The following is a 25,175-nucleotide window of genomic DNA, read 5'->3' as shown; positions in this document are numbered from 1 at the left end:
CTCTGGGAATAATTTACAATTTCAGATCTTTACAATTTTTTTATAAATATTAGAATTTCACTGGAAATTCTTATTTCTTTCGTAGAATTGGTCAATTTTAAGTAGTGAAAGTAAGACTGCTCGTGGAAAAACCTATACAAACAATGGAAATTCAAATTAAGTTTTCCAAAATCAAGACGATTCTGTTTTTGGTTTCTCCAAAGACTCCTCCAATTGTTTTCAATGTATTCCACCAAAGAGAATCTTGTCAAAAAACGATCTTTTTCGAGCATTTTCTGTGGTTCTACTGGGTACCCATTTTTAAACAGGTTTCTCTAATCCCACAACATAACCACTTTTAATTGGAGGCGAGCTACAGCCTTGTGGACTGAGCTTTTGAACTTTAAATTCTAATCCATCAGCTGGGGACTGGGGTCTGGGGTCTGGGAACAAAAAGTCGTACACCTTGAAACCCCCACACGTATTAGCGACTAATTAGAGAGTCCGTTGCCGAGAATAACTAGAAAAAATCGATGTCGAGTCGAATGATACAGCTGAGAGCGTTCGTTAGTTTCTGTAATTTTATGCAATTATAGTGCCTGCAGGTCGGCCGCTTGCCAATAGCTATTAATATTTAATGGTAGCTGCCCCGACATCTGCATCTGGCATCTGGTTGGACTTTAAACAGATGTGATTTGGTTGGGGGTATGGGGCGATGTCGATAGAAGTAATGCCAGTGCTTGTTATCAGTAGGCCGACACTATGAGGTCGAAATTCCATTACTGAAAGTTTATATTTGGATCGAACTTGATTCTTAACTTTTTTCAACGAACTAATCAGTATAACTATCATTTCACAATAATATGTAAAACCTAACTTTCTCTGAATGTATTTATAAGTCCATTAAACTGATGTTTTATATTGCAAGACTAACATGAAATACCAAAACAAATCCTTTCCTGCACTATAAAGTCCATTTATTTGACTTTCTATTACAAAAAGATATTATAGAACAGTTTTAACCCAACTTTCAAACGAAATGTCATAAAAAGCCATTGGAAAGTTGCCATATGAGTCACTTAAATGCGATTTCCGTAACGAAAAGTCAACATACTTCCCATTTTTATGTGACAGATGTCAGATGGTTCGATCTAGAGATTCCCGTCTGTTTTTCGTTACTTACTCGGTTCAGAATTTTCAGGAACTGGTTTATCAGCCAACTGATAAGCGAAATCGCGCGCTACACACCCATACACTCGCCACCGAGTGAGCAACGCGTCTAATGCCAGCGGATCAAGATTGGCGAATGCCCCATCGGACTCCAACTCGCTTTCTGCTCGGCCAAAAATCGTTTCTATATGCGTAGCACGGAGCACGGAGCACGGAGCATGGAGCCCACAAAAGCCCCAGCACATGGCCATAAAAGTGTACATAAAGTTAAGTTCTGTATAAGCTTTTTCATGTACTTTACAGGGTGGGCGAGGAGGTGACGAAGGGGGTACGGCTTTTGGGGTCTTTGGGGGTGTGCCAGTGTGTAGGTCACCGAGGCACGGCGCCGACGTCGACGTCGCTGCTCACGGGGCCCCCAAGATGTCTGCGGCAGAATCTCAGACCTCGAAAAGCCCCATTTAACGCATACAGCTCGAGAGGGAAACGCTCTTGAATGGAGGAGATCTGAAACTTGGGACTGGGACTGGGAATTGCGCACAAAAGGCGGAAAAACTTGCCAAGCTGCTGCGCAGTTGATAAGAAAAATGAAAACTTAGCCACTTCCAGGCGATACAAGTTATAGTGTTTCCGCCTTTGCATTGATTAGGCCAGTGGTGGGTCCCAGAAGGGGTTTCCGGGTTCGAGTCCCCTAAAATGATTGGAAGTTATAAGGCACCAAAATACAAATCTCAGCTAATCCTAGTTCCCATCTGGCTTTCGGTATTCCTGGCAAACAAATGCCGATGCAACTCCATTGTATCACCATTTCCCGAAAAAATATCGAGTCACCCCTGGGCTTTTTCCCGCCTCAAAACCTCAAAACCTCCCTGGAAAGTCGGACGGTATTGCGCATGTTTCCACATTCTTTCGCAGTTTCCTTTTGTGAAACAATTCGCCCTGCATATAGAACATATAGGGGCAGAAAATGTCTCTTTGTTTCTTTATGCTACCTGGTGGCCAAAGAATTTTTCATTAGAATGATAACTTGGCAAGAAATTGCGTCTTATCAAGGGGGCTTCCTCTTCCTTTGTTTACGTTTTCCTTTCTCCAAATGCAATTGCCATGATAGGGGAGGGAATTTTGAAACAGAACCAGTTTACTGACATTTGCATATACTCGTAGGTTCCCTTGTAAAATAGGTTTTATAATTTATGGCTTGATCGCCCAGTTCAGAAAGTTCAGTTTGTAATGCATGTAATCAGCTCGTTTCATTAACTGTTGCATGTAAATGGGAAAGAGCCTTACTGTAAACCGTACAAATGGCTTAATGAATATTTGTATGGGTTCTAAAACTTTAGTATCATACTGTTGCTATCCCGATTAATGGGTTTATATCTTAGATATTTTTTAGCAGTCATGAAAAGGTTTTCAGAGTTCAGTATGTAATGCATGTAATCAGCTCGTTTCATTAACTGTTGCATGTAAATAGGACAGAGCCTTACGATAGATCATACAAATGGCTTAATGAATATTTGTATGGGTTCTAAAAGTTAAGAATCTTTCTACTAATGGGTTTATGTATACCTTAGATATTTTTTTAGCAGTCATGAAAAGGTTTTCAGAGTTCAGTATGTACTGCATGTAATCAGCTAGTTTCATTAACTGTTGCATGTAAATGGGAAAGAGCCCTATGATAAACAATACAAATGGTTTAATGAATATTTGTATGGGTTATACAACTTCAGAATCATACTGTTTCTATCCCGATTAATGGGTTTATATCTTACATATTTTTTTAGCAAAGTCGTGAAAAGATTTCTGAAGATATATACTCTTAGATACTGTAACTGGTCTATTAACTATTACTTCTAATAAACAAACAATCTACCTATTAATGACCAATTTAGAGATGCTTGTTTGACAGGGCTAAATTTCCTGGCCGCAATCTTGGCCAAAGGCAAACAATCTGCATCTAATTGGTAACCAAAGAGCTCGTTGCCTCTGAAATAAATATAATTAGAAGGTTTTCAGCGTTTGAATTACGGATTTCGGGTATGAGTTTTCCGTACCAGTGAGCTTGGGGTGGGGAAATTCCCTCAGGTCAGGTAGAGGTTGCGAAAAATGTAAACCGAAACGGATTCCAGGGGATGAGAAGGTCGTTTGCCCTGGGAGTGAGTGTCCGGGAATCCGTGACACGGAATTTCCATTTGGCTCCCCGCATTTCCCGGTTGTGTGCGTCGTTAATGAAGGCATTTGAACCAAACAAGTTGCAGTTCCCCTTCTTTGAAAGAGGAAACCCGAAAAGACTGAAGAAACCGAAACTCCGACTCCGGAAAGTCGTCGTCCAAAAAATGAAAGAAGAAAGCAAAGGGCGGCCGACACAGACACACAGCGACAATGCAGCTAAGTAAACAAAAAGAGGGAGCCGAGGGAGAACAGAGGGAGGGGAGGGACGCGGAGAGAGAGAGCGAAGAAAGGAAAACATTTACAAAAGAAAGTTCATTGAACCGGTGTGCCAGCTACTTCACTTATGAGCCATGGATGGTGATGACGTCTTGAGGTTGAATTTCAAACCAATTTTTCAAACACCCAGCCACGCAGAAGTGTCGGCGTCAGTGACCGCTGATTTCCCTCCATCCACCCACTTTTCAGAATTGGAGAACTACTTTAAACTGAGATCGTCTTACTTAAGCTAGAGAAGAAAGCTAAACCCCGTTCTAAGAAAACCAATCTGACAATTTGATATATGTACATTCCCGGAACCGAAAGAATAACACTTATTTGACGATAGAAAGTTAAAAACTAAGTAATGTTTTATAATTCAAACATGTAGAGTTCCTGAATCTAAAAATTAAAGTTGAAAACAAGATAGAAGATTTGCATTTTGTAGTTCTTAGTTATTCTTAGGCTTGGTCAGACATTTATTTTTCATACATTATTATTATTCTATTATTATATTATTATTAAGTTCCTATAACTTCCTCTTTAAAGTCAAGTTAAAACATTAAAAAAAAAGCTAAGTATTTGGAAATCGATATTACCGTTACTGTTTAGTATTGGATTTCCTTTTTTAAATACTTTTCAAACCATATTGAAAAAATTCGAATGATTTTCGAAATTTATACATATGTTAAAACAAAATTCTAGGATATGAAATTCATATACATACATAATACTTAATACATTTAACATGGATGTATTTTGAAAGTCCAAAATTGTATTGATCGAGACTGTGTATGTATGTATGTACAAGTACAATGTACAATGTACAATGTACATCTGTGCGTACTGCTGTACATGCATATCTATGAACAATGTATACTTCATAAACTGTAGTTACGTACATATGTTCATAAACATTTGTTTAATACAAATAAGGGTAGTAAGCGATCGGTCTCATCTGTTTGGTGTTTGAAGCGCTAGCATGCTGTTAAAATGTATCAATAAACAATCAAACAAACTTATGTGTGTATGTACAGCTACAAAAAACACGAAGAAACGAAAACCACCGCTGTATTTTTGCAGGCAAGATTGTATGTCGGTATGAGTGTAGTCAACATTAGATCTAGAGGGGGTCGTTTAACAAATACAACTTTCTTCATAGCCCAACAAAACCTGCAAAATAAACTGAATGCTCAAATTCATAACAGCTAAAACATTTTAAGCGGCACGCAGTTGACCCCCTTTTCCCGTGCCCGACTACGCCCTTGGTACATACGCTGTTCGTTGAGTTTGCGAAGCCGACTACGAATGAACGAAACAAAAACGATGAAGAATAGAACGCGATGAAACCGAGACGAAAACCGTACATATGTATGTATGCGTCGGTTTGTGTGCGGCGAGGGACGGGAGAGAACATCGCGCCTGTTGCAAAATTCAGTGCTGCACTCTTATTCGTGACGAAAGGATGTACGCTCGGTTGTAGTCGAATGAATCCGTGTACATCATCGCCCCCGCAGATGCCACGTGGCTCTGGATCTGTGGACAACTCCGCCCTGGAATCGCACGGCCTGCAGCTGCTCGAGATGGCTGGAAAGGAGGACTACGAGGAGCTGCGCGAACTTCTTCAGTCCTGGGATGTGGCAGATCTGCTGCCCCACCTTCAAGGTATGTATGTATGTATGTACGTACTTATGTACAGCATGTAAACAAACCAAAACAGAAGCGCCGATAAAGAGCGGTGGAAAAAAGAGCGCGACTTTAACCCCTAGTGTGTCGCTGCGGGTTAATTTTAAACTTTAGTATCGTTGAGTTGAGATCTAGCCATTCATTTTTGTAACTATTATAAATAGATTATATGCTAACAAACCTTTCTAGTCTGATGTTATGTTAAAATGAATTATGATATTATGATGTAAAAAAAAAGGTTTTCAAAAATAATCAATATAAGTAAATATTATTGTATTGACAAATTTGGATAGCCTTGTACTTTTTAAAAAATGTATTTGGCTAATTATGGGCCTTGAAATTCATTACATATAAATTTCATTATATTTTCTGTTCATTAGGCTATAAATGATAGTCATGATCTTAAGTAACTTTCCAAAGTAAATAGCAATTCCTTTTAAACAAACGGCAAAAGTAGACTGGGAATGTTGGGATTAAATGGTTAAAAAAATTGTTTTTAAGATAAATGTAGCCCATAGATTCGGATGCTCGAAAATAATTAAGAGATAACCTAATTTTCAGCCTAGAAAATCTATTAATGACTATTTTCCAGATGAGGCCATCAACGTAGACGAGCTGCAGATGATTAAACGTCATCACCTGTCCGAGCTGCTGCGGAACTTTCGCTTCGGGACCCGCATTCGCTTTGAGCACCACTTGGAGCGGTGGCGCCGATGGCTGAACGTGCCGCTGCAGGGCGTGCAGGGTCAGGGGTCGAGCCACTGCACCGGTTGCCGCTGCCAGGAGGTTCACACCCAGCCCCAGACGCAGTCCCATTTCCCTGGACAGAACCCAGCGGATGTGGACCATCCATCCGAGCAGGAAGATATACCGAAACCCGAGGATCCTGCCAAGACAATACCGGCGGAATCACTAGTGGCCCTCGGTCAGCCCAGGACAATGCCCGTTCCCTTTCCAATGCCCGTTGTTCAGCCTCCTGCGCAGGCTGTCAACGACATGGTAATCGTTAAGAACGAGCATGCGATGGCGATGCAGCAGCCTAGGGTAGTGGATAGTGGATCGGGCCCTGGCTCTTCGGGAGGAACACCAGTCTGCAAGGACGAACCAATTGCAGCTGCTGACCATGAAGTCAGCATTCTGGGCATCCTGCGAGCCTCGGGCCCGAAGGCCCAGCACCTAATGGAACGCATTGGACACAACGAGCCTCTGGATGCAGTGCAGCGGCTATTGCTCATTCAGCTGGTGTGCAGCTTTTACGAGGAAAATCAGTTGCACCTGACCCTGCAGCGGAGTCACCTCTTGGAAAACGAGATCCTGGAACTGTTCCCGCAGGAGCAGCTACATTTTTACCGCACCGAGAGGCGGGGTAAAATTTACGTGAGATTTACCAACATGAAGAGGAGCAAGAGGCTCAGTTCCTCGCGCCAGGAGCTCAAACGTCGCCGTTCCGAAATCTCAAGACCGACGCCGGCGGGTGAAGCACCTGGACATGTTGTCAATGCGTCCTACGCCGGTGAACCAATCTCAAGTCCCGACCGCTCCGATTGAGCCTGTTTTGACAAGCCCTTAGGCAGCTAATCCAAATACCTTAATGTACGGCTAATCCTAGGCTAAGCTATCTCATTGATGTGTAAATTCTGTATGTAATCTCTGTGAATCGACGATGTATAGGGTATTTTGCGGGTCGACGCGATCCGCCGACTGACGGAACTAAATCGAAACTGATTTTGGTTACATGCGCTGTTTTTCTTGAATTGGGGGCTCTGTTGTGTTCTGGCTAAAAAAAATGATTACATCAGCGGCGAAAATAGCCGGACGACGGCGTGTTAACAATCGGCAAACACGGCAAGCGCGGCCAGAGACTTGCTAGCTACTTTGCTGACTAACTGCAAAGTGCGGCCAGCAGTTATCCGCACTGTGGAAAAATGTAGTACATCAAATTCAGAACTCTACTGGTTCTTCAATAAATGTCTTGGATTTGTAGATATTCTATTGGAGCATTTTTATACCGAAGGTTTGAGTTAAACTCCATGCAGTGACTTACAATTTGGTGAAGATACTTTTATTGTACATACCTAGCATCAGATAGTTTTTTAGACACGAATATAGTTGTTTTAAAATTTAGTCTATACTTTTTCATTTCTCCTAAGAGTTTAAAAAATTAGTATTTTAGAGCTTAACACCATGAAAATAATTTTTAATCTTCGAGATACTTTTGATTTTTTTGTTCTCTGTGTGGAAGATACGAGATGGCAGAGGGGCGTTTACGGTCGAAACTAATTAATTAAGTTGCTCGCTTAGCGCTGCGCTTTCATTGCTTTTTGTCAGACATTCTGGTCTTTTCGATTCTCCAGTTTCGCCGCACATGTTCGCTGCTAATTGCCCTTTATCAGTGTCGCGCCGGAGAGCAAACAAAACTATCTGCGGGCCCCAAAAGATAGCGTGTAATTGCCTTTCGTGGCTCGATTTCAGCTTTCAGCTTTTAGCCAGCGCCTCCAGTGGGCGGTGATTTTCAGCATTTTCGCATTTTCAGCATTGTTCGATTCCGCAGCTAGCCGCATTCCAATAGATCTCTCAGGAACCCCTTCTTTTTTTGTTGTATTTTCAATTGTTCTGTGCATGTATCTGATGGATATGCCGTAGTAAATAGGTCGCCAGCCACATGGCAACAAATGTCGCTCGCTACAGGGCGACAAACTATTTCATTTGTGGCCAAAGCGTATCTGTGAGCTTTGTTGGCGGCAAAAGCTCCTATATACTTCGTATCTGCAAGATACTTTTTACATTTTTCTTGCTTTAATTACACAAATTCTGGTTTATTACACACGATCAGGGTTCTACAGATACATATATATGAATGTTTGTATATCAGACCCACTCTTGGTGAGTAATGGTGTACTTGTTTCGTTTATCTTATCTAGGTTTTGAGCTTTTTCAGCCGCCTCTTCTGCTCGTACCACTCTTTTTTCCGCTTTTTTCTATGGCATCCAAATAGCTGGACAGGCAACTCACACAGATACACTTTTTCGAGTGGGGAAAGTAGGTCAATTACACGTGTCGTGTGTGTATGTACATCTGTATTTTGTATTTTGTATCTGCGGCATACGTTTGTACATAGGGGTTTTATGCTTGGCCAGCATAATCAAACAAGCGCTTTGTTGTCGCTTCTTCGTGGCCCGATCAAAAGTCTACTTTATGCCCAGTTCTCCATTCTCCATTCTTTGTTTTCTCTTTTTTTTCTCACTCTCTGGTTTCTTTTCTAGGCCAAAACGCTGCATTGGAATGGGCGTTCTTCTTGTTTATCTTTTGTGGAGTTTTATGGACGGAAAACTCGGACCGAAGATAAACCCGCTAGATGATAAATTGGGGGCACTCTGTGTGGTGCTTTACAAAGCAGAGATTGGGAAATGGTCAGACTAAACATTGTTTTCAAATCTGTAGGAATAGCTTAAAATTCGAAATTGAAACACAGAATCTCCAGAAAATCACTATTATTAATAGCTATTATAAATCACTATTGTATTATAGATTTCTTCCATTTGAATTAACTTTCAAAAGGTATAGGATTCTTAACAACATTTAAATTAACTTTCAAAAGGTATAGGATTTTTTGATACCATAACATTTAAACAAAAAAGATACATTTATTGGGTCCCCATTAAAGATACTGAAAGACACTTACAAATTATAATTAAGAAAACCTTGAACTAAATTGTATCGCTATTTTGAAAGTCTTTTTCTTAGTTCTTCCTCAGTAAAAATAGTCCTCTCAAGAACTCCTTTGGAGTGTAATTTTCCCGTGTGGAAAGGAAAGGACGTTGAAAGGACAAGGAAACCATTGGAATGTGCGGGGGTGGATACAAATTGTATATGTACATACTGCGAATGGCGCAATTTAGTCGGGGGGTTGGGTTGGGCTGCGTTGGGCGGGTGAGATAAAAAAGCGCCGAACTACTATATGCCCGCAAATTGGGTCAATCGATAAAAGAGGCAGCGACGGAGGCGTCGGCTGTGGCACATGCGCCCAAAAGGGGCGGGGGGTGGTTGGGTGCGGTGCGGTTCGGTGCCCAAGGAGCTTTTCCATCGTTTTTCCTTTTTCCGAGAGCCTGTTGTTGGTAATCCAATTGTAGGTGGGCCAGAAGCGTTCTAAATATATATGGGGCCATGTAATGTACATTACACATAGGAGTCATGTGTCTTATATACAGAGCCGCGTACATATATATGGTATACCCTTCCTGCGTTACATGGCTCGCAATATGGATTACATCACACGAGGTTCTGCAGCCCGGTTCTGTGTGTGTGTGCGACTTTTAATATTTTATAGGGCAGCTGTCACTGCTCCACTGGCCACCCCCCGAAAACCCTCTGGAAAACCCCAAAATACCACCCATCGCACCCACTAAATGCGGCCTCGTAAAGCGGAGTTTGTCGTTCCAAGCTGATAAAATAAATAAAGGAGCCGTAATGAATGTTTTTCTTCCAGGGCTGATTAAATTTTTGCCAGCAATTCTAAATATTTTATCCCACAAGAATGTTAAACATTGCGGCTGGCAAAAGTTTCACTGGAACTTGTAACTTTATTCTCAGCGGTCTAAAATTGATTTTGTAAGTGCTGTAGGCTATTTTACATTACAAGCGGCTTAGAGGAGATACATTTTGTTCTTCCTTGTAGTTTTCTTTGTACGATTTTGTATTATATATGTATTCTTGATACCATAAAAGGGCCAACTTAGTATAGGCTCTAAAAATAAGTAAATAAGCAACCTTTGTCATAGACTTTCTTTTTTCTTGGAAATCAGACCTTAGATATAGACATATTTGTTCAGAACAACATAATCTTTTAATAAAGTAATGTTAAAAGAACCATCTAAGTTCAACGAAGTTATTTTTTCCATGCTAAAAATAAAATACTTTTCTTATCTTAGCTTGTCGACTATTACTTACACTAAAAAAACTGTAAGGATCAACTTTAACTTCATATATATTCACACAAATTCGTTCATATTCAAACACAATCAATACATTTTCATACGTTTTCATACATTTTCATTCGTTTTCATACATTTTCATACATTTTCATACATCTTTATACATTTTCATACAGCTTTATACATTTTCATACATTTCATACATTTTCATACATTTTCATACATTTTCATACATTTTATACATCTTCATACATATTCATACATTTTTATACAATTTCATACATCTTTATACATTTTCATAAATATTAATACATTTTCATAATTTTTCATACATTTTAATACATTTCCATACATTTTCATACATCTTCATACATTTTAATACATTTTATTAAATTTTCATACTTTTTCATACATTTTCATACATTTTCATACATTTTCATACATTTTCATACATTTTCATCAATTTCATACATTTTCATACATTTTTATACATTTTCATATATTTTCATATGTTTTCATACATCTTCATACATTTTCATATTAATAAATTCAGTAAATTTATTCGGACTTGTATGGTACTATTGCGAAACGCTATAGTGGACCATCAAATTTGAAGTAATGGCGCCAATTAACTGCTGCCCTTTTCGTTCTTCCTCTTCCTTGACGAGTCTCCATTTTTCCAGTCTGGCAGCATCAATACCGTTCATTTTCATCTGGCCAGATTTGAATTTAAAATATATATTGTAAGCAAAGACTCGAACCATTTTACATTGTGTGTCGAATGGTTAGTGGAAAATAATGTGGCAGCTCTGCATTAATCCGATTGGCAGCACTGTTTTAGAAGGCGGGTATTTCAAAAATGGTAGGCCTTATGTTTATGGTCACTTCGCCTTCGTCCGAATATTCAGCAGTATACAAATTCCCCTCCCAAAGCTCAGTTTATTTATCACAACACTGGTTGATATTATTTGAAATATATTTTATTGGTAGGCAGTTTTGAAGAACATTTGTAATGACATTTATATATAATGAACATGTTTCAAATAATCATTTTCATCTCGCTTTCATTTTGCTCGACTTTCTCCCATTTGTAATATTCTTCTATGTATGTATGTATATAATAAATTTATTTACTTTATTATTATTATATTTCCCACCTCATCTCTAATCCTTTACTTTGTTTAGTTTCTGCGGTTGCGTTTTTTTTGTTTTTACCTTTTATGTTGCTCTTTGTTGTTGTGGTTGATTCTTAATTTGGTTTTTGTTGTTTGTTGTTTTTGTCATATACCTTGTAAACTTATGTAGTTTCATATATGTATAATTTATATATATGTGTGTATATATAATGGCTTACTATAAGTTACTTAAAAAACATTATATAATAAATATTTACTCGTACTTTATGTATGCCTCCCCTTGTTTCCATTCTTTTTTGCCTACTCCTGCTTAAAGTCGTGTGCTCAGATCGGCAAAATTAGTTAGAATCGTAAAATATTTAATTGAAATCGGGCCAAAGTGTAAAATAGAAATTAGACAGCACAGTGTGGCCGCTCAACTATCGGTGATTTTAATCTATTGACTGATCACACTGTGTAAAATCATTATCCTTTCGCTTTCCAAAAAAAATTGTCGTTCTGAGCACTAGACTTTACTTCATATATTTGTATAATATATATCATTTTATTTAATTTAATTTTATTTATCAATAATTATTACCAATATCGTAGATCACCAAACTTGTTTAAAAAAATGTTTACACGAAATTGTTGTTCGTCTTTTGTTTTATCTTTTCTCATTTCTCTGCGGATATTTCGGTATCGGTTTCAGTTTGGGGACTTGGTTTTTTGGGGTTTTGGGTTTACACTTCTGCTCTGCTCCTCCTCTCTATCCAAGTTTTTGCTCTGACTACGATCTTCGGCTTTGATCTTTGATGGATGATGCTGTAGTATCTATATAATTTGCGCTCTCTTTTCATATCTGCTATGTATATGTTTTTGTATCCGTATATTCCTATATTCATCTATCGTATGCTTTGCTCTATTCGTAAATGTTATATATATATATATAGGTCTATGTACAGAGAAGTACACACTGGGGTTAATTCTTCGCTTGCATTATCATTATCGTTAGGTAATGCTCGACTCTGGATCGAGACCTTCCCATTAAATTCATTTAATCTGCCATCATTTTCGCTTGATACTCGGTTCTGTTTGTGATAGAGAGTGTGTGCCTATATTGAGTTTACAATTTGCTAAATTACATTACTCGAGATTTGGGTTTTTGTCTGTTAGATTTATTTGTTATATTCGCTAGATTTGTATAGAAAAAGTTGTCGAAGCTTTCCTTGCTATCCGTTAGTTTCGTATTTGTATTTGTAAGTAGGGTACACGACGGCGGGGATAATATGATTAAAGTGTTACGGCAAATACTATAAGTAGATAGACCGTTAGTTCATGTTCTTATTCTCAGTTTGTTCGTCACTGCTGCTGCTGCTGTAATTGAGACTATCTAGGCTAACAATACGATACGTGGTAAGTTAAGTTAAGTAGTTAAAGGCAAACGTTTCATCTTCTATAACTGGAAATCGAGATCGAGATCGGAGATCGAAGGTGAAAGTGACTGAGGGACCAAGTGACCAAGAAATCAACTCGAAGCGTTAGGAAATCGATTTGAAAATGTCGGTTCATACATATACATGTATGATATCTGGTTAGTCCCCAGTTAACATGAGATTTTCGCTATCTTGATTCGGATATGTTGGCTTCCATCTAGCGTTAATGGATCGTCATTGTGTGGGTGTGATCAAAAAGGGTTGTTTAGTGTTTAAAGTGTTTTTGTGGGTTGTTGTATTGTCAACGTGGTGTGTAATTTTATCATTTAGCTCTTGTAGCCAGAGTTTCGTGTTCTACGGTGAAGTTTGTTCGGTTTGATTTGTCGATAGTTAATTGTTCTCGTGTTCTCAATGGTCTGCATATAGATTGATGATTACATTGTAATGTATATAGTAAACTTTCATATATAATACAGTTTCTGTTATGCTTACATAACTAGACACTTATGTACACTTCTGTCGAACATGAAGATGTTACTAAATTTTACTTGACTCGCGAACTCGTATTGTTTCCTGCCCTTCAGCTGCACCGTAAAACCCGAGGTTCCTGGTATAGGAACTTGTTGGGGAACTTTTTTGGCGCAAGAGGGGCGAAAAGGAGGACCCTAACTTATGTACACAAATCGAACGATCGCAAAACTGAAATCAAAGCAGAGAGTGCAGCTCTATCGTAATTTAGTTGGTCGTTAATCGATTACCTAAGTGGTGGAGGGTCTCTATCAATTGAATAATCGATCCTTTCTATTATGTGTGGAAAGATCTGAGGATAATTTAAAGCGCTAAAGAGTTTTCCTCTAGGGTCTACTATCCTTTCGTTCTTGGGGCTATGATATAGGCTCGTATGATATGATTGTGTTGTGTACTTAGCTTCGTCTTTTGCTGAATGTCTTCGTGGCTGGTTTTCTACAGTAACCGAAAGTCAAATGAGGTCTAATGATAAGCCCTATGATTAAACGAACTTTGAAATTCCATTCTATCATTATTCTTGCTTACACTGGCAGTGATAACTCCTCCATACGATTCCTCTCCTAAATGTATACCTTCTTCTAAATTATAATGAACAAAATTGAAAACACTAATTTCCTGCTAGTCAAATATGGTACTCTATAATTTGTACACATCTTTGCAACTATTCCTGAATAGCTATGTAAATATGCATTATATGGGTATAGGTCATTTATGTCTGGTAACAATAACACTCTGCACTTTATCTAAACCAAAAGCAACGTACGAGCGACCCTTGACTAGAGTGGAACTATCGATCTACTATAAGTAATCGTACTAATGCGCATTCACAGCTGACTTGGGTAAAGCTTGCGTACTGGACTCGATCTATTTAGTCTGGGGCTAAGGAACGTGGGGATATCGTGTAGATTTAACTAATTAAAATAGAGATTGCACTTGTTTGTAGTTGATGTTCGAGTTTATTTTTATCGATAATATCCATAATAGCTGATACGAATGGTAGGTAGTGTTCTCCGTTCTCTTTTCGGGGTCTATATCGATAGTTCTTTGGTACACGGCTAAAGGCTAGGCAATATAATTTCTTTAATCGTATTAATTTTACATATGGTACTCGTATCTATATCATATTTGCATTATCTGTGGTTTATCATTTATTGCTCTACATATTGTATCCGTATCTGTATCTATACTTTTCCGTTATGAGTCTGATGCCAATGCTTTATGTACAGTGTGATAGTGTGGGTGTATGATAAGCCGATTTTCATGTTTAACTAACTATAACAGAGGCTAGCATATATATATCCTCGATAATTGTAAGTACATGCTGCACTTTGGGTCCAAAGTTGCTTTTTCATCAATTGTAATGCAATTACTCCTTTGCTTTCCTTCTTGTTTCGATATCATCACATTCGCGCAGTGGGAAAACTAATGCCTGATGGGGGGATGGGTGGGTCATAGGGGTAATATTATTGGATTGATGGGGGGATGCAGTGCCCGAGGACGTAGTCTACGTTCCGCAGCTCCGACCGACAGAGAGAAAGTGAAGGACAGAAAGCTCTCAAGGGGAAAGTGGGGCTTAGAAGGTGTCTTGACTAACGATAAACTTTAAGTTGAGTTCGAGTTTGAGTTCGAAAAAGGATTGAGTTAGTGAGTTAGAGAGAGTTAAGAGAGTTTACAAAGTACGCTATACGAGCTGACTTTTAAATGCATCCACAATTTGAGTATAGCGGCAACCTAATTACACAATACACATAAATATCAAATAATTTGCATTTCGCATTGCATTTACATGGTGTCATTTACAAATGTGTGTGTGTGTGGGTGTGTGTCTGTCTGAGTTTGTGTGTGTATCGAGTGTATGTGTGAGTCGTAGAAATACTGCATAGTTGGTATTGGTATCGGCATCGGTAGTATACAAAATAGTAGACAGTGCTTTTGATAATTTCTTGCTGCTTTTTGGTTTTCCATTATCGCTTTGGGTAAATAGTACGGGTGTATTCCTTTTGCCTCATCTGCATCTGAAGATGTGTGAATCTTTGGTTTTCCAGGGGCACTGTTTAGAAAAAGCTCTTCAAGAAGCCAGCTGGCCCAGCCTAAGTGGGATATAGAAATGATTTAGGGATATCTTAACTACTGTTTAGGACTCTATGTACTTACATCCTGCTGCTGCTGTTGCTGCGTTTGTGCTTGTTTGACTTTGGCTTGAGCGATCTTTAAGGCTCTAAAAAAGGGATAAATATTAGAAAGTAAGGCTATGTTTAAATGGTAGATCAAAGATTAGTCAATAACTCACTGTTGCAAATCCATGATGGTCTTCTCCTTGGCATTCTGCTCCTCCTGAGACATTTGTACCAATTGCAGCAAACGCTCCGTTTCGGTTGCCGCCTTCTTGTGCTCCTCCTTTGTGTTCTGCAGCTCCTTGACGCATCTGAGATAGAGGAAAGATTGTATATAATAATTGATAAGAAACGTACTAAAATATAAGAAGCTTATAAAAACTCATTAGATTGTATTGCATATAGATATAGGATATTAATACTCAAGTTTTAAATTGAGGCAAAGATGGTACAACTCTTAGCAGCTTTTTGAGCAGGTACATTGATTTCTGAATATATCATTTGATTAATATCTGACCATTTTGGGATTTGTTATAGCCACTAAAAATGGTTGGATTTTAAGCACAAGACAAAATCTAGTTTTCTCTTCATGTATGTACGTCTATCCACCCGGGGGCGCCACAAAATTGAAACACCTTTGAAAAGTCCCCGTTTTTAAACACTTACGCTTCCAGCTGTCGCTGCGTGTCCATGAGCTTCTTGTTGAGCTCGCCGGCGGCCGCCGCTCCGCCTCCTTGCGTCTGGAGGGACTTCTCCAGCTGGTCCATCTGCTCCTTGCGCTTGCGCAGCTGGACGTCGAACTCGGTCATCTTCTTCTCCTTGTCCTCGATGTCCTTGCGCTTGGCGTCGATCTGCTTGCGCTGCTCGTCGATGATCTTGCGCTCGCCCTCGGTGGCCTTGGCCTGGTTGTCGATCTGCTTGCGCACCTCCTCCAGTTGCTTCTGCTGCTGCTCCAGCTGCTGGCGCTGCACATCGGTGGCGCCTGCTCCCGCACTGGCGGCCTGCTGCAGTTGTTGCATCTGCTGTTGCAGCTGTTGTACCTGTTGCTGCAGTTGCTGCACTTGTTGCTGCGCGGTCTGCAGTTGCTTGGCCTGCTCCTGGTTGGACATCTGGGATGGGTTTACTCAGTTAGGAGGGGTATTATTATTTATAGATCAGTAGGATATCCACCTTGCTCTTTTCCAGCTCTGTGACCAGGAGTTCCAGCTGCTGCTGGAAGCGATCCCGCTCGGTGCAGGCTGCCTGGAGCTCGCCCCTGACCTTCTCCATCTCCTTGGCGTCCGCTCCGCCGGCACTTGCTGCGGACTGTTGCTGCTGCGCCGCCTGCTGCTGCTGCTGTTGCATCTGCTGCTGCATCTTCTGCATCTGGGCGTGCTGATCCTTGATGTGTTGGTCCATAAGCTAGGGGGTTAAAGTTCATTGCCATATTAGTTAGGAAGCTCGTATATGTATTACAACATGTGTAACTCAACACTCATTCAAAAGTAATGTTTATAATTTCAAACGCATAACCCATAATGATCTAACTACCAAATGATAACGTTAAATACTTACATATTGACATAAAAAATGTGATTAAATGTGTTGGAAAGTATCAGAATGTTAAGTTGTGTTAAAGATAAAAGTCTCTTGGTGCTCAGTGTGACCTGGTGTGGCAAGTACATCCACCTGACCCTCACCTGAATGCGCTTGTGCATCTCCTGGGCGGCCTTGTCGGCCATGTCGGCCCGACCCTTCTCCTGCTCGATGACCTTGCGCCAGTGCTCGATCTCCTCGCGACTCGCTCCTTGGGCCGCCGCTGCAGCCTGAGCCTGCTGGGGACCAGCTGCCTGGAGGGCGCGCTCCGACTCCTGCAGCTTCTGCTGCAGCGTCTGGATCTCCTTCTGCATGGCCTGAATCTCGGCGGGAGAGGCTCCGGGTGTTGGGGCAGGGGCGGCGGCAGCGGCTGGTGGAACTTGGTGGCCATTGCGCAGCTTGCGATTCTCTTCGCGCGTCTTTTGCAGCTCCACCTCGGCGTTCTGCAGCTCCTTCTGGAAGTTCATGAGGATCTCCTGGCTCTTCTCCAGTTGCAGCACCAGTTGTTCCCGCTCCACCGCCAGCTGCTTGACATCGGACTCCAGCTTCTGGACATGCTTCTCCAGCTGTGGATGGGGGGCAGCTGCGGCTGCGCCGCCTCGGCTGGACTGACGCAGCGCTTCCCGCTCGGCCTCCGCCTTCTCGAGGCGATCGTGGAGGCGTCCCAGCTCGGCGCCCATGCGCTCGAACTCGATGCGCGTGGACTCGGTGTTCTCCTGCTGCTTGGCCAGATGCATTTGCGCCTTCTCCAGTTCCTTGGCCAAGCGACCGGCCTCCAGCTCGGTGGCGTCGCGCGACTGCAGCGCCTTCTCGAGGCGATCCCGCAGGCGGTCGATCTCCTGCCGCTCGCCAGCGGACAGAGCGGCGGATGAGGACGTCGACGCTCGGACCGGATCGCCGGGGCTCACCGAGGACTGTTGCAGGCGCAAACGATCGACCTCCTTCAGCAGCTTCTCGTGCTTGTCCCGCGCCTTCTCCCGCTCGATGTGGGCCCTCTCCAGTTCGGATCGCTGCTTGTCCTGCATGGCCAGCATCTTGGCCACCTCGCCCTTGGACAGCTCCAGCTGCAGGCTGGTCTCGTGCAGCTTCGACTCCATGTTCTGCACCTCGTTCTCGATCTTCTCGTACTTGTCCTTGTACTTCTCGAAGGACTCCGACTCGTACTGCGACTTGCCGCGAATGGTCTCCAGTTCCATGAGGGTCTTGTCCAGCTTCTCGCGCAGTCGCTCGTTTTCCTCCTTGAGGCGTCGGGTCTCCCGGCCAAAGGTGTCCACGTCCTGGAGCTTGCGCAGCTCCACCTGGCTCTTCTCGTACCGATCGCGCATCTTCTCCAGCTCGACGGCATAGTGGGCAGCCTCCTCCTTGGCCGCCTCCACGCTGGCACCAGCCTTGGTCTGGGCGGCATGGGCACGCTCCAGCTCGTAGGTGACTCGCTCCAGCTCCGACTGGAAGTGATCCTTCTCGCCCTGGGCCCTGCGGATGTCCGTTTGCAGCTTGTCGAAGCGATCGCGACTGTGCTCCAGCTCGCTGCGCGCATTATCCTCGCACTCCTTGGCGCGGCTCAGCTGGAGCGCCGCCCGATCGCAGGCCTCCTGCAGCCGAGTGCTCTCGTCCTGCAGCTTGCGCAGATCCTCGCGAGCCTTGCCGGCTGCCAGTCCAGATCGTTCCGCCTCCACCTCCAGGCGAGCTCGATCCGCCTCTGCCGTATCGCAGCGGGACTGCAGGCGGTATATCTCGTTCTGGGCCCGATCGTACTTCTCCAGCATCTTCTCGAACTCCTTGTTGGAGGTGTCCTTCTCGTCGATCAGCTTTTGGCTGGCATACAGTGCCTTGTCCAGCTTCTCCTTGAGGATCTCCACCTCGGTGACCGCATCGTCACGCTCCATCTGAAAAGGAATTAATAATATATGGGTTATATTTAAAAATTCCATTTTCTAATGGCACATAGCTACAGTTTTACACAAACAGCCAATTGTTCTGGTTTTTCAGTTCAGTTCTCATGCGGTTTTCAAACAATATATGCAGTACAGACAATGTATTTTAGTATAGAGTTTAGTAGGGGTTGGGTGATAGCCAATTGTTTTGGGGTTTCGTTTTCTCCAAGAGGAGGGATGTACCTGAAGAATTTGCGTTCGATGGGGGGGGTTTTGGTTGTCAATTACCTGGAGTTTCTGCTGGATGGCATGGGACTTCTCGTAGCGCTCCTTCAGAACTTCCAGATCCGTTTGCATCGCCTCCCGATCGCGGGCGGCCTTCATCAAGAGGGTCTGCGCCGATTCCGAGCGCTCCTTGAGCGTCTCCAGCTCGTCGGAGAATTGATCCCGCTCCTTCTGGATGCGACCCAGTTGCACCTGGTATTTCGTAGTTGTGTGTTTTTATTGTAAGTGTTGTGGGGTGTTACGGTCGAAAGATAGTTACGCATACGTAGAGATATATGTTAGGGATAAATAGTTTTAGTTATATACAAGGCGTGTTATGGGGTTAAGGGGTATAGGTGATTTGGGGTTAAGCAATAGCAATCACATCGATCTAAGCGAGGTTTCGGTGGTATTTTAGTCTATAGTTTATCTCTGGGGGGTTAGCACAACACAGTTACGTTTACAGTCACAGATTTTCGGTTAGCTAGTCTCGAAGATGGGTGTGTGGTTCAGAGTGTGTGTGTGTGGGGTGTAGGTGGTTCTGGGGGGGTTGGGATTGGGACCCGGGCATACCTGCGTCTTCTCCAGCTTCTCGCGTATGCGATCCGTGTCCAACGAGAGGGTCTCGCGCTCCTTCTGCATCCTGGCCGCCTGGCCCAAGGCCTTGTCCAGTTGCGACTGCAGGTTGTCGTAGTCGTAGGTGAGCTTCTCCTTCTCGAGGACCAGGCGACGGTTCTCCGTGCCCATCTTGTCCAGCTTATCCTGCAGATGATCGACCTCGTTCTGGGCCTTGTCCAGCGAATTCTGCAGCTTCTCGTGCTGCAGCTGCGACTTGCCCAACGTGGCCTGAGTGCGCTCCATCTCCTCCTTGATCTTTTCCACCTCGGAGAAGGCCTGTGCAACGGATGGTGGTTTTGGGTGAGTGAGTGAGGATGGTTGGGTGGGGGGTTTCGTTTTGGGTGGAAAGCCTATAGCTAAACGGTTTTGCCTACCCGATCGCGATCGGCGTGGATGCGAGAGACACCGCTCTGCGCCTTCTCCAGCTCCTGGCGCAGACTCTCCTGCTCGCCCTGGGCATTCTCCAGTTTCGCCTTGAGTCGGTACACCTCGCCCTGGCTCTTCTCCAGTTTCTCCTGCAGGGCGGCCGCCTCTTCACGTGCTCTCTCCGCATCCGACTGTTTTCGGTTGGTTTCGTTTTTGGTTTTGTCGGTTTTCATTATCATTCGATCGTGGAATCGAAGGGTTTATCATGTTGTCGGGGGGGTAGAGTGGATGTTGGATAACGGATATTATTTACAGGCCATTATGTGGGACAAAGGTTCTTAAATGACTGATTCGACTGACTGACTGACTGAATGTCTGACTGATTAGTAGACACGAAATAGAGGTTAAGGTGACAAACGACAAATATAACGACAAATAGTACTTAAATTACGATAACGATTACGAACACGATCACAACGTCTAGCGAGCGATAGAGAGCGATTTATGCTGCGAGCGAGAGGCTGACATTGAGAGAGATATAGCACAGGAATCGAAAGTAAGGGGATGGTGGATAGTTTGAAGGATACAGCTTTTAAAGGAAGTGGTTTATGGATGTAATACGGTGTTCGCCAGCAGAAGCAGAGCATATGTACGTAGAGATTCTGGAGTTTCGTTAGTGTTCGTGACGGCACAACTTCAGTAGAGCACAGACTACTTCTAATGGCGAACACTGATTAAAAATTTTGCTAGATGAAAATACAGCTTATGTTGGTATCTTAAGAAGGGTTTCGTTTAGACATAAAGAACAGGTGACGTTTGTAAAAAAGTTAAACAAAAATGAGTGAAAGAAAAACATGAAGGAGGTATAAATCATTGGAATGGCTTAGCAACATTAAAGGAATTTTAAATTTGTTTCAAGAAAAAAGTTAACAATATAAGTAGGGTATAGGTACAGGTATTGGAAACTTCAGGTTATATTAAAAACAGACTGACAAAAAGGAAACTCTTATGAAACATACTCACGAGAAGATTTCAAAACAGATATAAAAATGTTAACCAAGTATACAAAAGGCCAAGTACTAAGTAATGGAACAATTAAAAAAAGGGTAATACTCGTTAATGGGTTAAGACAGACGGACTAAAAGCACTGGACCAACTTCTTATGGGACACATGGCGGTCATTTGAGAATGAGTTCGCGATGGAGTAGACAACCACAGATGGCTCATTAGTGCAAGAGGAAAATTAGGGGAAATTAGAGAAAGTGCGAGAGCAAAGTAAGGCAAAGTGTGCGTTAGAAAAGCTAGCGGATGTGTGGGTGTCAATGTTTTTGTGAGAGCGAGTGAGTAAGTCAATAACCTGGGGATATAATGGGCAACTTTCGGCTTCCTTAAGTCCTGGTACGTGTCAGTGTGTGGGTGAAAGTCCAAGGGAAACGCTCCGGGAGCTAAGGATACTTTGTCATACTTTGCTTGCATCCGGTTTTCGGGGCAGGTTTATTTTCATTTTTTTCGGACTACACCGGAAGTGTGACAGATGAGCTCGAGGCAATATCGTACAAGGTCAATCGATGTATGTATGTATGCTATATTTATAAGCATGTCTGTATGGGTATGTATATGCTGGTATGGCAATGTTAGTACATCAGGCAATGCAAGTTACATTAAATTGAACAAGTGACAGATTGCAACTAGCTTTGGTTATCTTTTTTTTGGGTTTTCTTTGGATTACTTTGGCATAGTCAGATGCAGTTCAAGTTTGCAATCGAATTCAATTACGGTTAGTTGCTTTACTAAAAACTTGTTTGATTGATTGATTGTTTGGAAGCGGTTTACTCACAAAACGTTTTTCAGTTTCGCCCTATATTTAGAGAATGAATGTAAGCACAACGGTTTAGATAGAGTTTGGTTTTAGTATACATTGTCTCAACGGTGGTATTCGCAATAAAGTTCTTTACAATTACGATTACATTTACAGTTTACTAATACATTTACGGTTACGTTAAGGATAAAGTTACGAAAGAAGCAAAATCAAAAGGAGTTTAAAAACTTTATGGTCCCTAGCCCCGTAAAAAGGACTCTGCGTGTTTGGTGCTCGGGTTGTGTGTAGTTGGGATGGCATGTTGCAGCTGAGAGAGAGTTATAGACAGGTGGGTGGTGGTGGGTCCCTTGCTTGTGTTCAGTGTGGGTGCGAAGAAATCTCCTCATAGCCAGGCGAAAGTTTTGGTCCATCAACAAAGCACACGCACACCGAGATATAGGTATATATATATATGTTATAGAAAGTTTAGCACTCGTATATACATATACACACACAGATAGTCGTATATGAGAATTGCACTTGCAATTGCGATATCGGAGTTCGATTTATACATAAATTATACGTAAATAATATATGTAAAGCTAACTAAAAGAGCATTCAGATATGCATATTGATATATGTATATGGCTGTCTCGGTTTGCAGGCAAATGGGGAAGCTCTTGGACCATACCTGTGTGACTCTCAGTTCGGCCTGGGTGCGTCGCAGTTCGGCCGAGGCCTTATCGGCCCTCTCCTGGGCTCGATCCAGTTCCTGGGACGTGGTCATCGTGGTCCTGCCAAACGTTGTCTTTCGGCGAAACGGGAAACATTCAAATTAGTTGGTTGACCACAATGGGGGTGGTTGGGATAACAAGTGCAAAACAACAATCGAAAGCAGTTTAAGGCATTAGCAAATGTGTGTTACAAATGATGATGGTTTCGAATACGGATGAACGGATGATGTCAGGATGAGTCCAGCAGGCAAGCTGTTTACAATGGATCCAATCCATGAAGCTGCGAATGATTCAATGAGATTTGGACAGATATTTCGCTTATACAATTTGCTGTGCATTTGGGTGCATTTGACGCTTGGTTCTCTAAATTCGATTTATAATTTATAATTGGGCTGCTATTGCGTTTGGTGGACTATGTTAGGCTGGGTCAGCGGCTTTGGCCGACTTACCGATATCTTGCCCGTTTCGAACATTAACTTTTGTACATTCTGCAAGAGTACGATACGAACATAGTTATATCTTAATCTTAGGACACGCTTATACGTATGTATGCGTGTTCGGTGGCAATTCAACTTATTCACACCTTCGTTTGTCTGCACAGCGATTAAATCAAAACCCAACTAGGCGAGTGCTGCTAATCCTGTCTAAGTATCTAAGTGCGCAATATGTCAGGGCTCTATCGGATCTGAAATCGTTGGTGGTGGTGGGTGGTCGGTGTTGGCTAAGTAAGACTTCAGCCTGCTGGCTCTAAATGGCGAATGAGAGTTCAGTTCAGGGCAGACGAACAAAGGTTATACGTGTTTTGGGTAACGAGTGCTAGTCACATGGTACGATATGCGATATATACGATACATATATATGTGTTGGCGATACATAAAAGGTGCGTTGTTGCATAATAGCGATATTCGACATGTTTTCGATTAACTATTGGATCTTTAAAAATCAAAATCAACGAGTTACTTTACGATATTACCAAATTCTACATTTATTCTTCATACCAAAAACTTAATACCATACTCATGATACATGATGGGATTCTTCAAACATATTACTCGAAAACTACAATATTCGATATTATGCAATCTAGTTGGTAATTGGAAGTTTGGAATTCGGATTTTTGGGCTTACTTTGTGTAGTGTGGTCTGTTCTTCTAGCTGCATCTATATTTGGTTTATATGTTGGGTGAGTTTTTTAGGTTGATTGGTTGTTGTAGTTATTATTATTGTTGTTGTAGTTGGGTAGTTGGGATGCGTAATGTGTACATGTAAATACATATTCAGATATAGATATATAGATATAAATGTAGATACAGATAGCACATAGATATGTGTATGCATATGGGTTCATAGATTATCGATAGCAGTATGTATGCAAGTCTCTCGATTATATGTACACAGCGCAAACATACATACGAATAGACTGATGATAAGTTATTAGGGTAAGGTCTGGGGAACTGGTCATAATGCACGAGTACCTGCGAACGTTCCAGATCGTGTTTCAGCCGCTCGTTCTCCAGTTCCAAACGGGCGATTCTCTGCTTGGTGGACTCCCAGTCGGCGCTGCTCCGGCCCATTTCGCAGGTGGCCTTCTCCAGCTCGGCCTTCGACTTGCCCAGTTCGCTCTGCGAGGCCTCCAGCTTGATCTCCAGCCGCTCCCGCTCGGTGACCGCCCGCTCCAAACGCGTCTGCAGCTTTTCCACCTCACTCTCGGCGGCGCGGAGCTTGATTTTGTAGTCGGCCACCTCGCGCTCATGGAGATCCCGCTCCTCCTGCTTCTCGTGCTCGGCACGATCCCGCTGATCCCGCAGCTGGGCCATCTGCTTCTCCTTGTCGCCGATGGCCTCCTCTAGGCTGGTCAGGGCCCCCTCGGAGCTGCTGTGGTGGGCCTGCATGGCTGACAGACGGGCCCGCGCCATGTCCACCTGGTTGTCCTTCTCCTTGAGGAGATCCTCCAGGTTCTCGATCTAGTGGAAGAGAGCGGGGTTTGAGGAGAGAGTACCCGGAGTGACGATTGCCTAAACTCTGCGTGAGCCTTATTTTCTGAGAAACTCTGATGACCTGGCTATCGTAGTTAAGTAAGCAATGCTTATATGGTGAGACTGTAAGCTCAATCTTTTAGTGATTAAAAGTAGGTTCTAATAAATTATATTAATTAAGGTTAGGCACCCTTGTTAGAGATTGCAGAAAAAGAAAAATATGAATTCGAATAAAACAACCGATTTCATCTTACTTTTCAATAAAAATGTCTCAGAACGTTTAGTTTTAAATTTCAAGTAATACATAAAAACTTTTTTCAAATATTTTATGGTTTTTAAAGTCAAGGTCGCATTAGCTATTTTAAGCAAACTTTTGTTAAAAGCCTTTGTATTTTTTAGAACCTGACTTGACCAGAGGGTATATACATTTTTATAAAGACCCCACTAAAGAAATAATGTTTTGGCCCTATTAAAAAAATATATTTAAGAAGATTAAAAGGCTGTCTTTTGTTTAACAAAAAAAATATATTTAACGTATTTAGAAAAAGTCTTTTAAAGCATTTATCAAATTAGTAAAGTAAGGCGTTTCCT

At 42.1% G+C, this 25,175-nt stretch overlaps 3 protein-coding genes and 1 long non-coding RNA gene across 12 annotated transcripts in view; 2 read left to right on the top strand and 2 right to left on the bottom strand.

Moving 5' to 3' along the window:
- Nucleotides 1-6,443, bottom strand: part of RpL31 (ribosomal protein L31) — a 46,264-nt gene extending 39,821 nt beyond the window's left edge. The window contains exon 1 of the mRNA XM_070994666.1: nt 6,433-6,443. The gene's annotated coding sequence lies outside the window, so the exon portion shown is untranslated. The remainder of the gene's footprint in view (nt 1-6,432) is intronic.
- LOC108010209 (uncharacterized) lies at nt 4,853-6,990 on the top strand. Its single transcript, XM_017075053.4, has 2 exons — nt 4,853-5,235; nt 5,849-6,990. The coding sequence occupies exons 1-2, from the start codon at nt 4,914-4,916 to the stop codon at nt 6,802-6,804; spliced, it is 1,278 nt and encodes a 425-aa protein (XP_016930542.2). The 5' UTR covers nt 4,853-4,913; the 3' UTR covers nt 6,805-6,990.
- Nucleotides 6,991-7,926: 936 nt separating this feature from the next.
- Nucleotides 7,927-8,867, top strand: LOC108008856 (uncharacterized). The gene is made up of 3 exons (XR_001767420.4): nt 7,927-8,139; nt 8,195-8,295; nt 8,520-8,867. It is a non-coding gene; the product is annotated as an uncharacterized lncRNA (long non-coding RNA).
- A 4,250-nt stretch (nt 8,868-13,117) lies between these two features.
- brp (ELKS/RAB6-interacting/CAST family member bruchpilot) overlaps nt 13,118-25,175 on the bottom strand; it is a 37,159-nt gene continuing 25,101 nt past the window's right edge. For 2 of the 9 annotated variants that reach the window (XM_070994661.1, XM_036813607.3), the window contains 12 exons: nt 24,084-24,572; nt 23,059-23,097; nt 22,567-22,683; nt 20,086-20,268; nt 19,667-19,987; nt 19,118-19,306; nt 17,060-18,841; nt 16,551-16,781; nt 16,047-16,489; nt 15,557-15,691; nt 15,421-15,484; nt 13,118-15,356 (listed from right to left, as the gene is read on the bottom strand). In XM_070994661.1, the coding sequence (XP_070850762.1) occupies nt 15,321-15,356; nt 15,421-15,484; nt 15,557-15,691; nt 16,047-16,489; nt 16,551-16,781; nt 17,060-18,841; nt 19,118-19,306; nt 19,667-19,987; nt 20,086-20,268; nt 22,567-22,683; nt 23,059-23,097; nt 24,084-24,572 (4,029 nt within the window). In that variant the 3' untranslated portion in view covers nt 13,118-15,320. Of the gene's footprint in view, nt 15,357-15,420; nt 15,485-15,556; nt 15,692-16,046; nt 16,490-16,550; nt 16,782-17,059; nt 18,842-19,117; nt 19,307-19,666; nt 19,988-20,085; nt 20,269-21,914; nt 21,936-22,566; nt 22,684-23,058; nt 23,098-23,736; nt 23,770-24,077; nt 24,573-25,175 lie in introns of all 9 variants that reach the window. The other 7 variants (XM_070994664.1, XM_070994663.1, XM_065863555.2 and 4 more) reach the window with 6 other exon arrangements.

Source organism: Drosophila suzukii, chromosome 2R (assembly GCF_043229965.1).
Source record: "Drosophila suzukii chromosome 2R, CBGP_Dsuzu_IsoJpt1.0, whole genome shotgun sequence".
NCBI lineage: Eukaryota > Metazoa > Arthropoda > Insecta > Diptera > Drosophilidae > Drosophila > Drosophila suzukii.
This window is presented reverse-complemented; position numbering and strand designations above follow the sequence as displayed.

Coding starts and splice junctions, on each gene's coding strand:
- LOC108010209 (XM_017075053.4), top strand. CDS start 4,914: ATGAAACCGAGACGAAAACCGTACATATGTATGTATGCGTCGGTTTGT. Junction 5,236..5,848: donor TCTGCTGCCCCACCTTCAAG/GTATGTATGTAT, acceptor ACTATTTTCCAG/ATGAGGCCATCAACGTAGAC.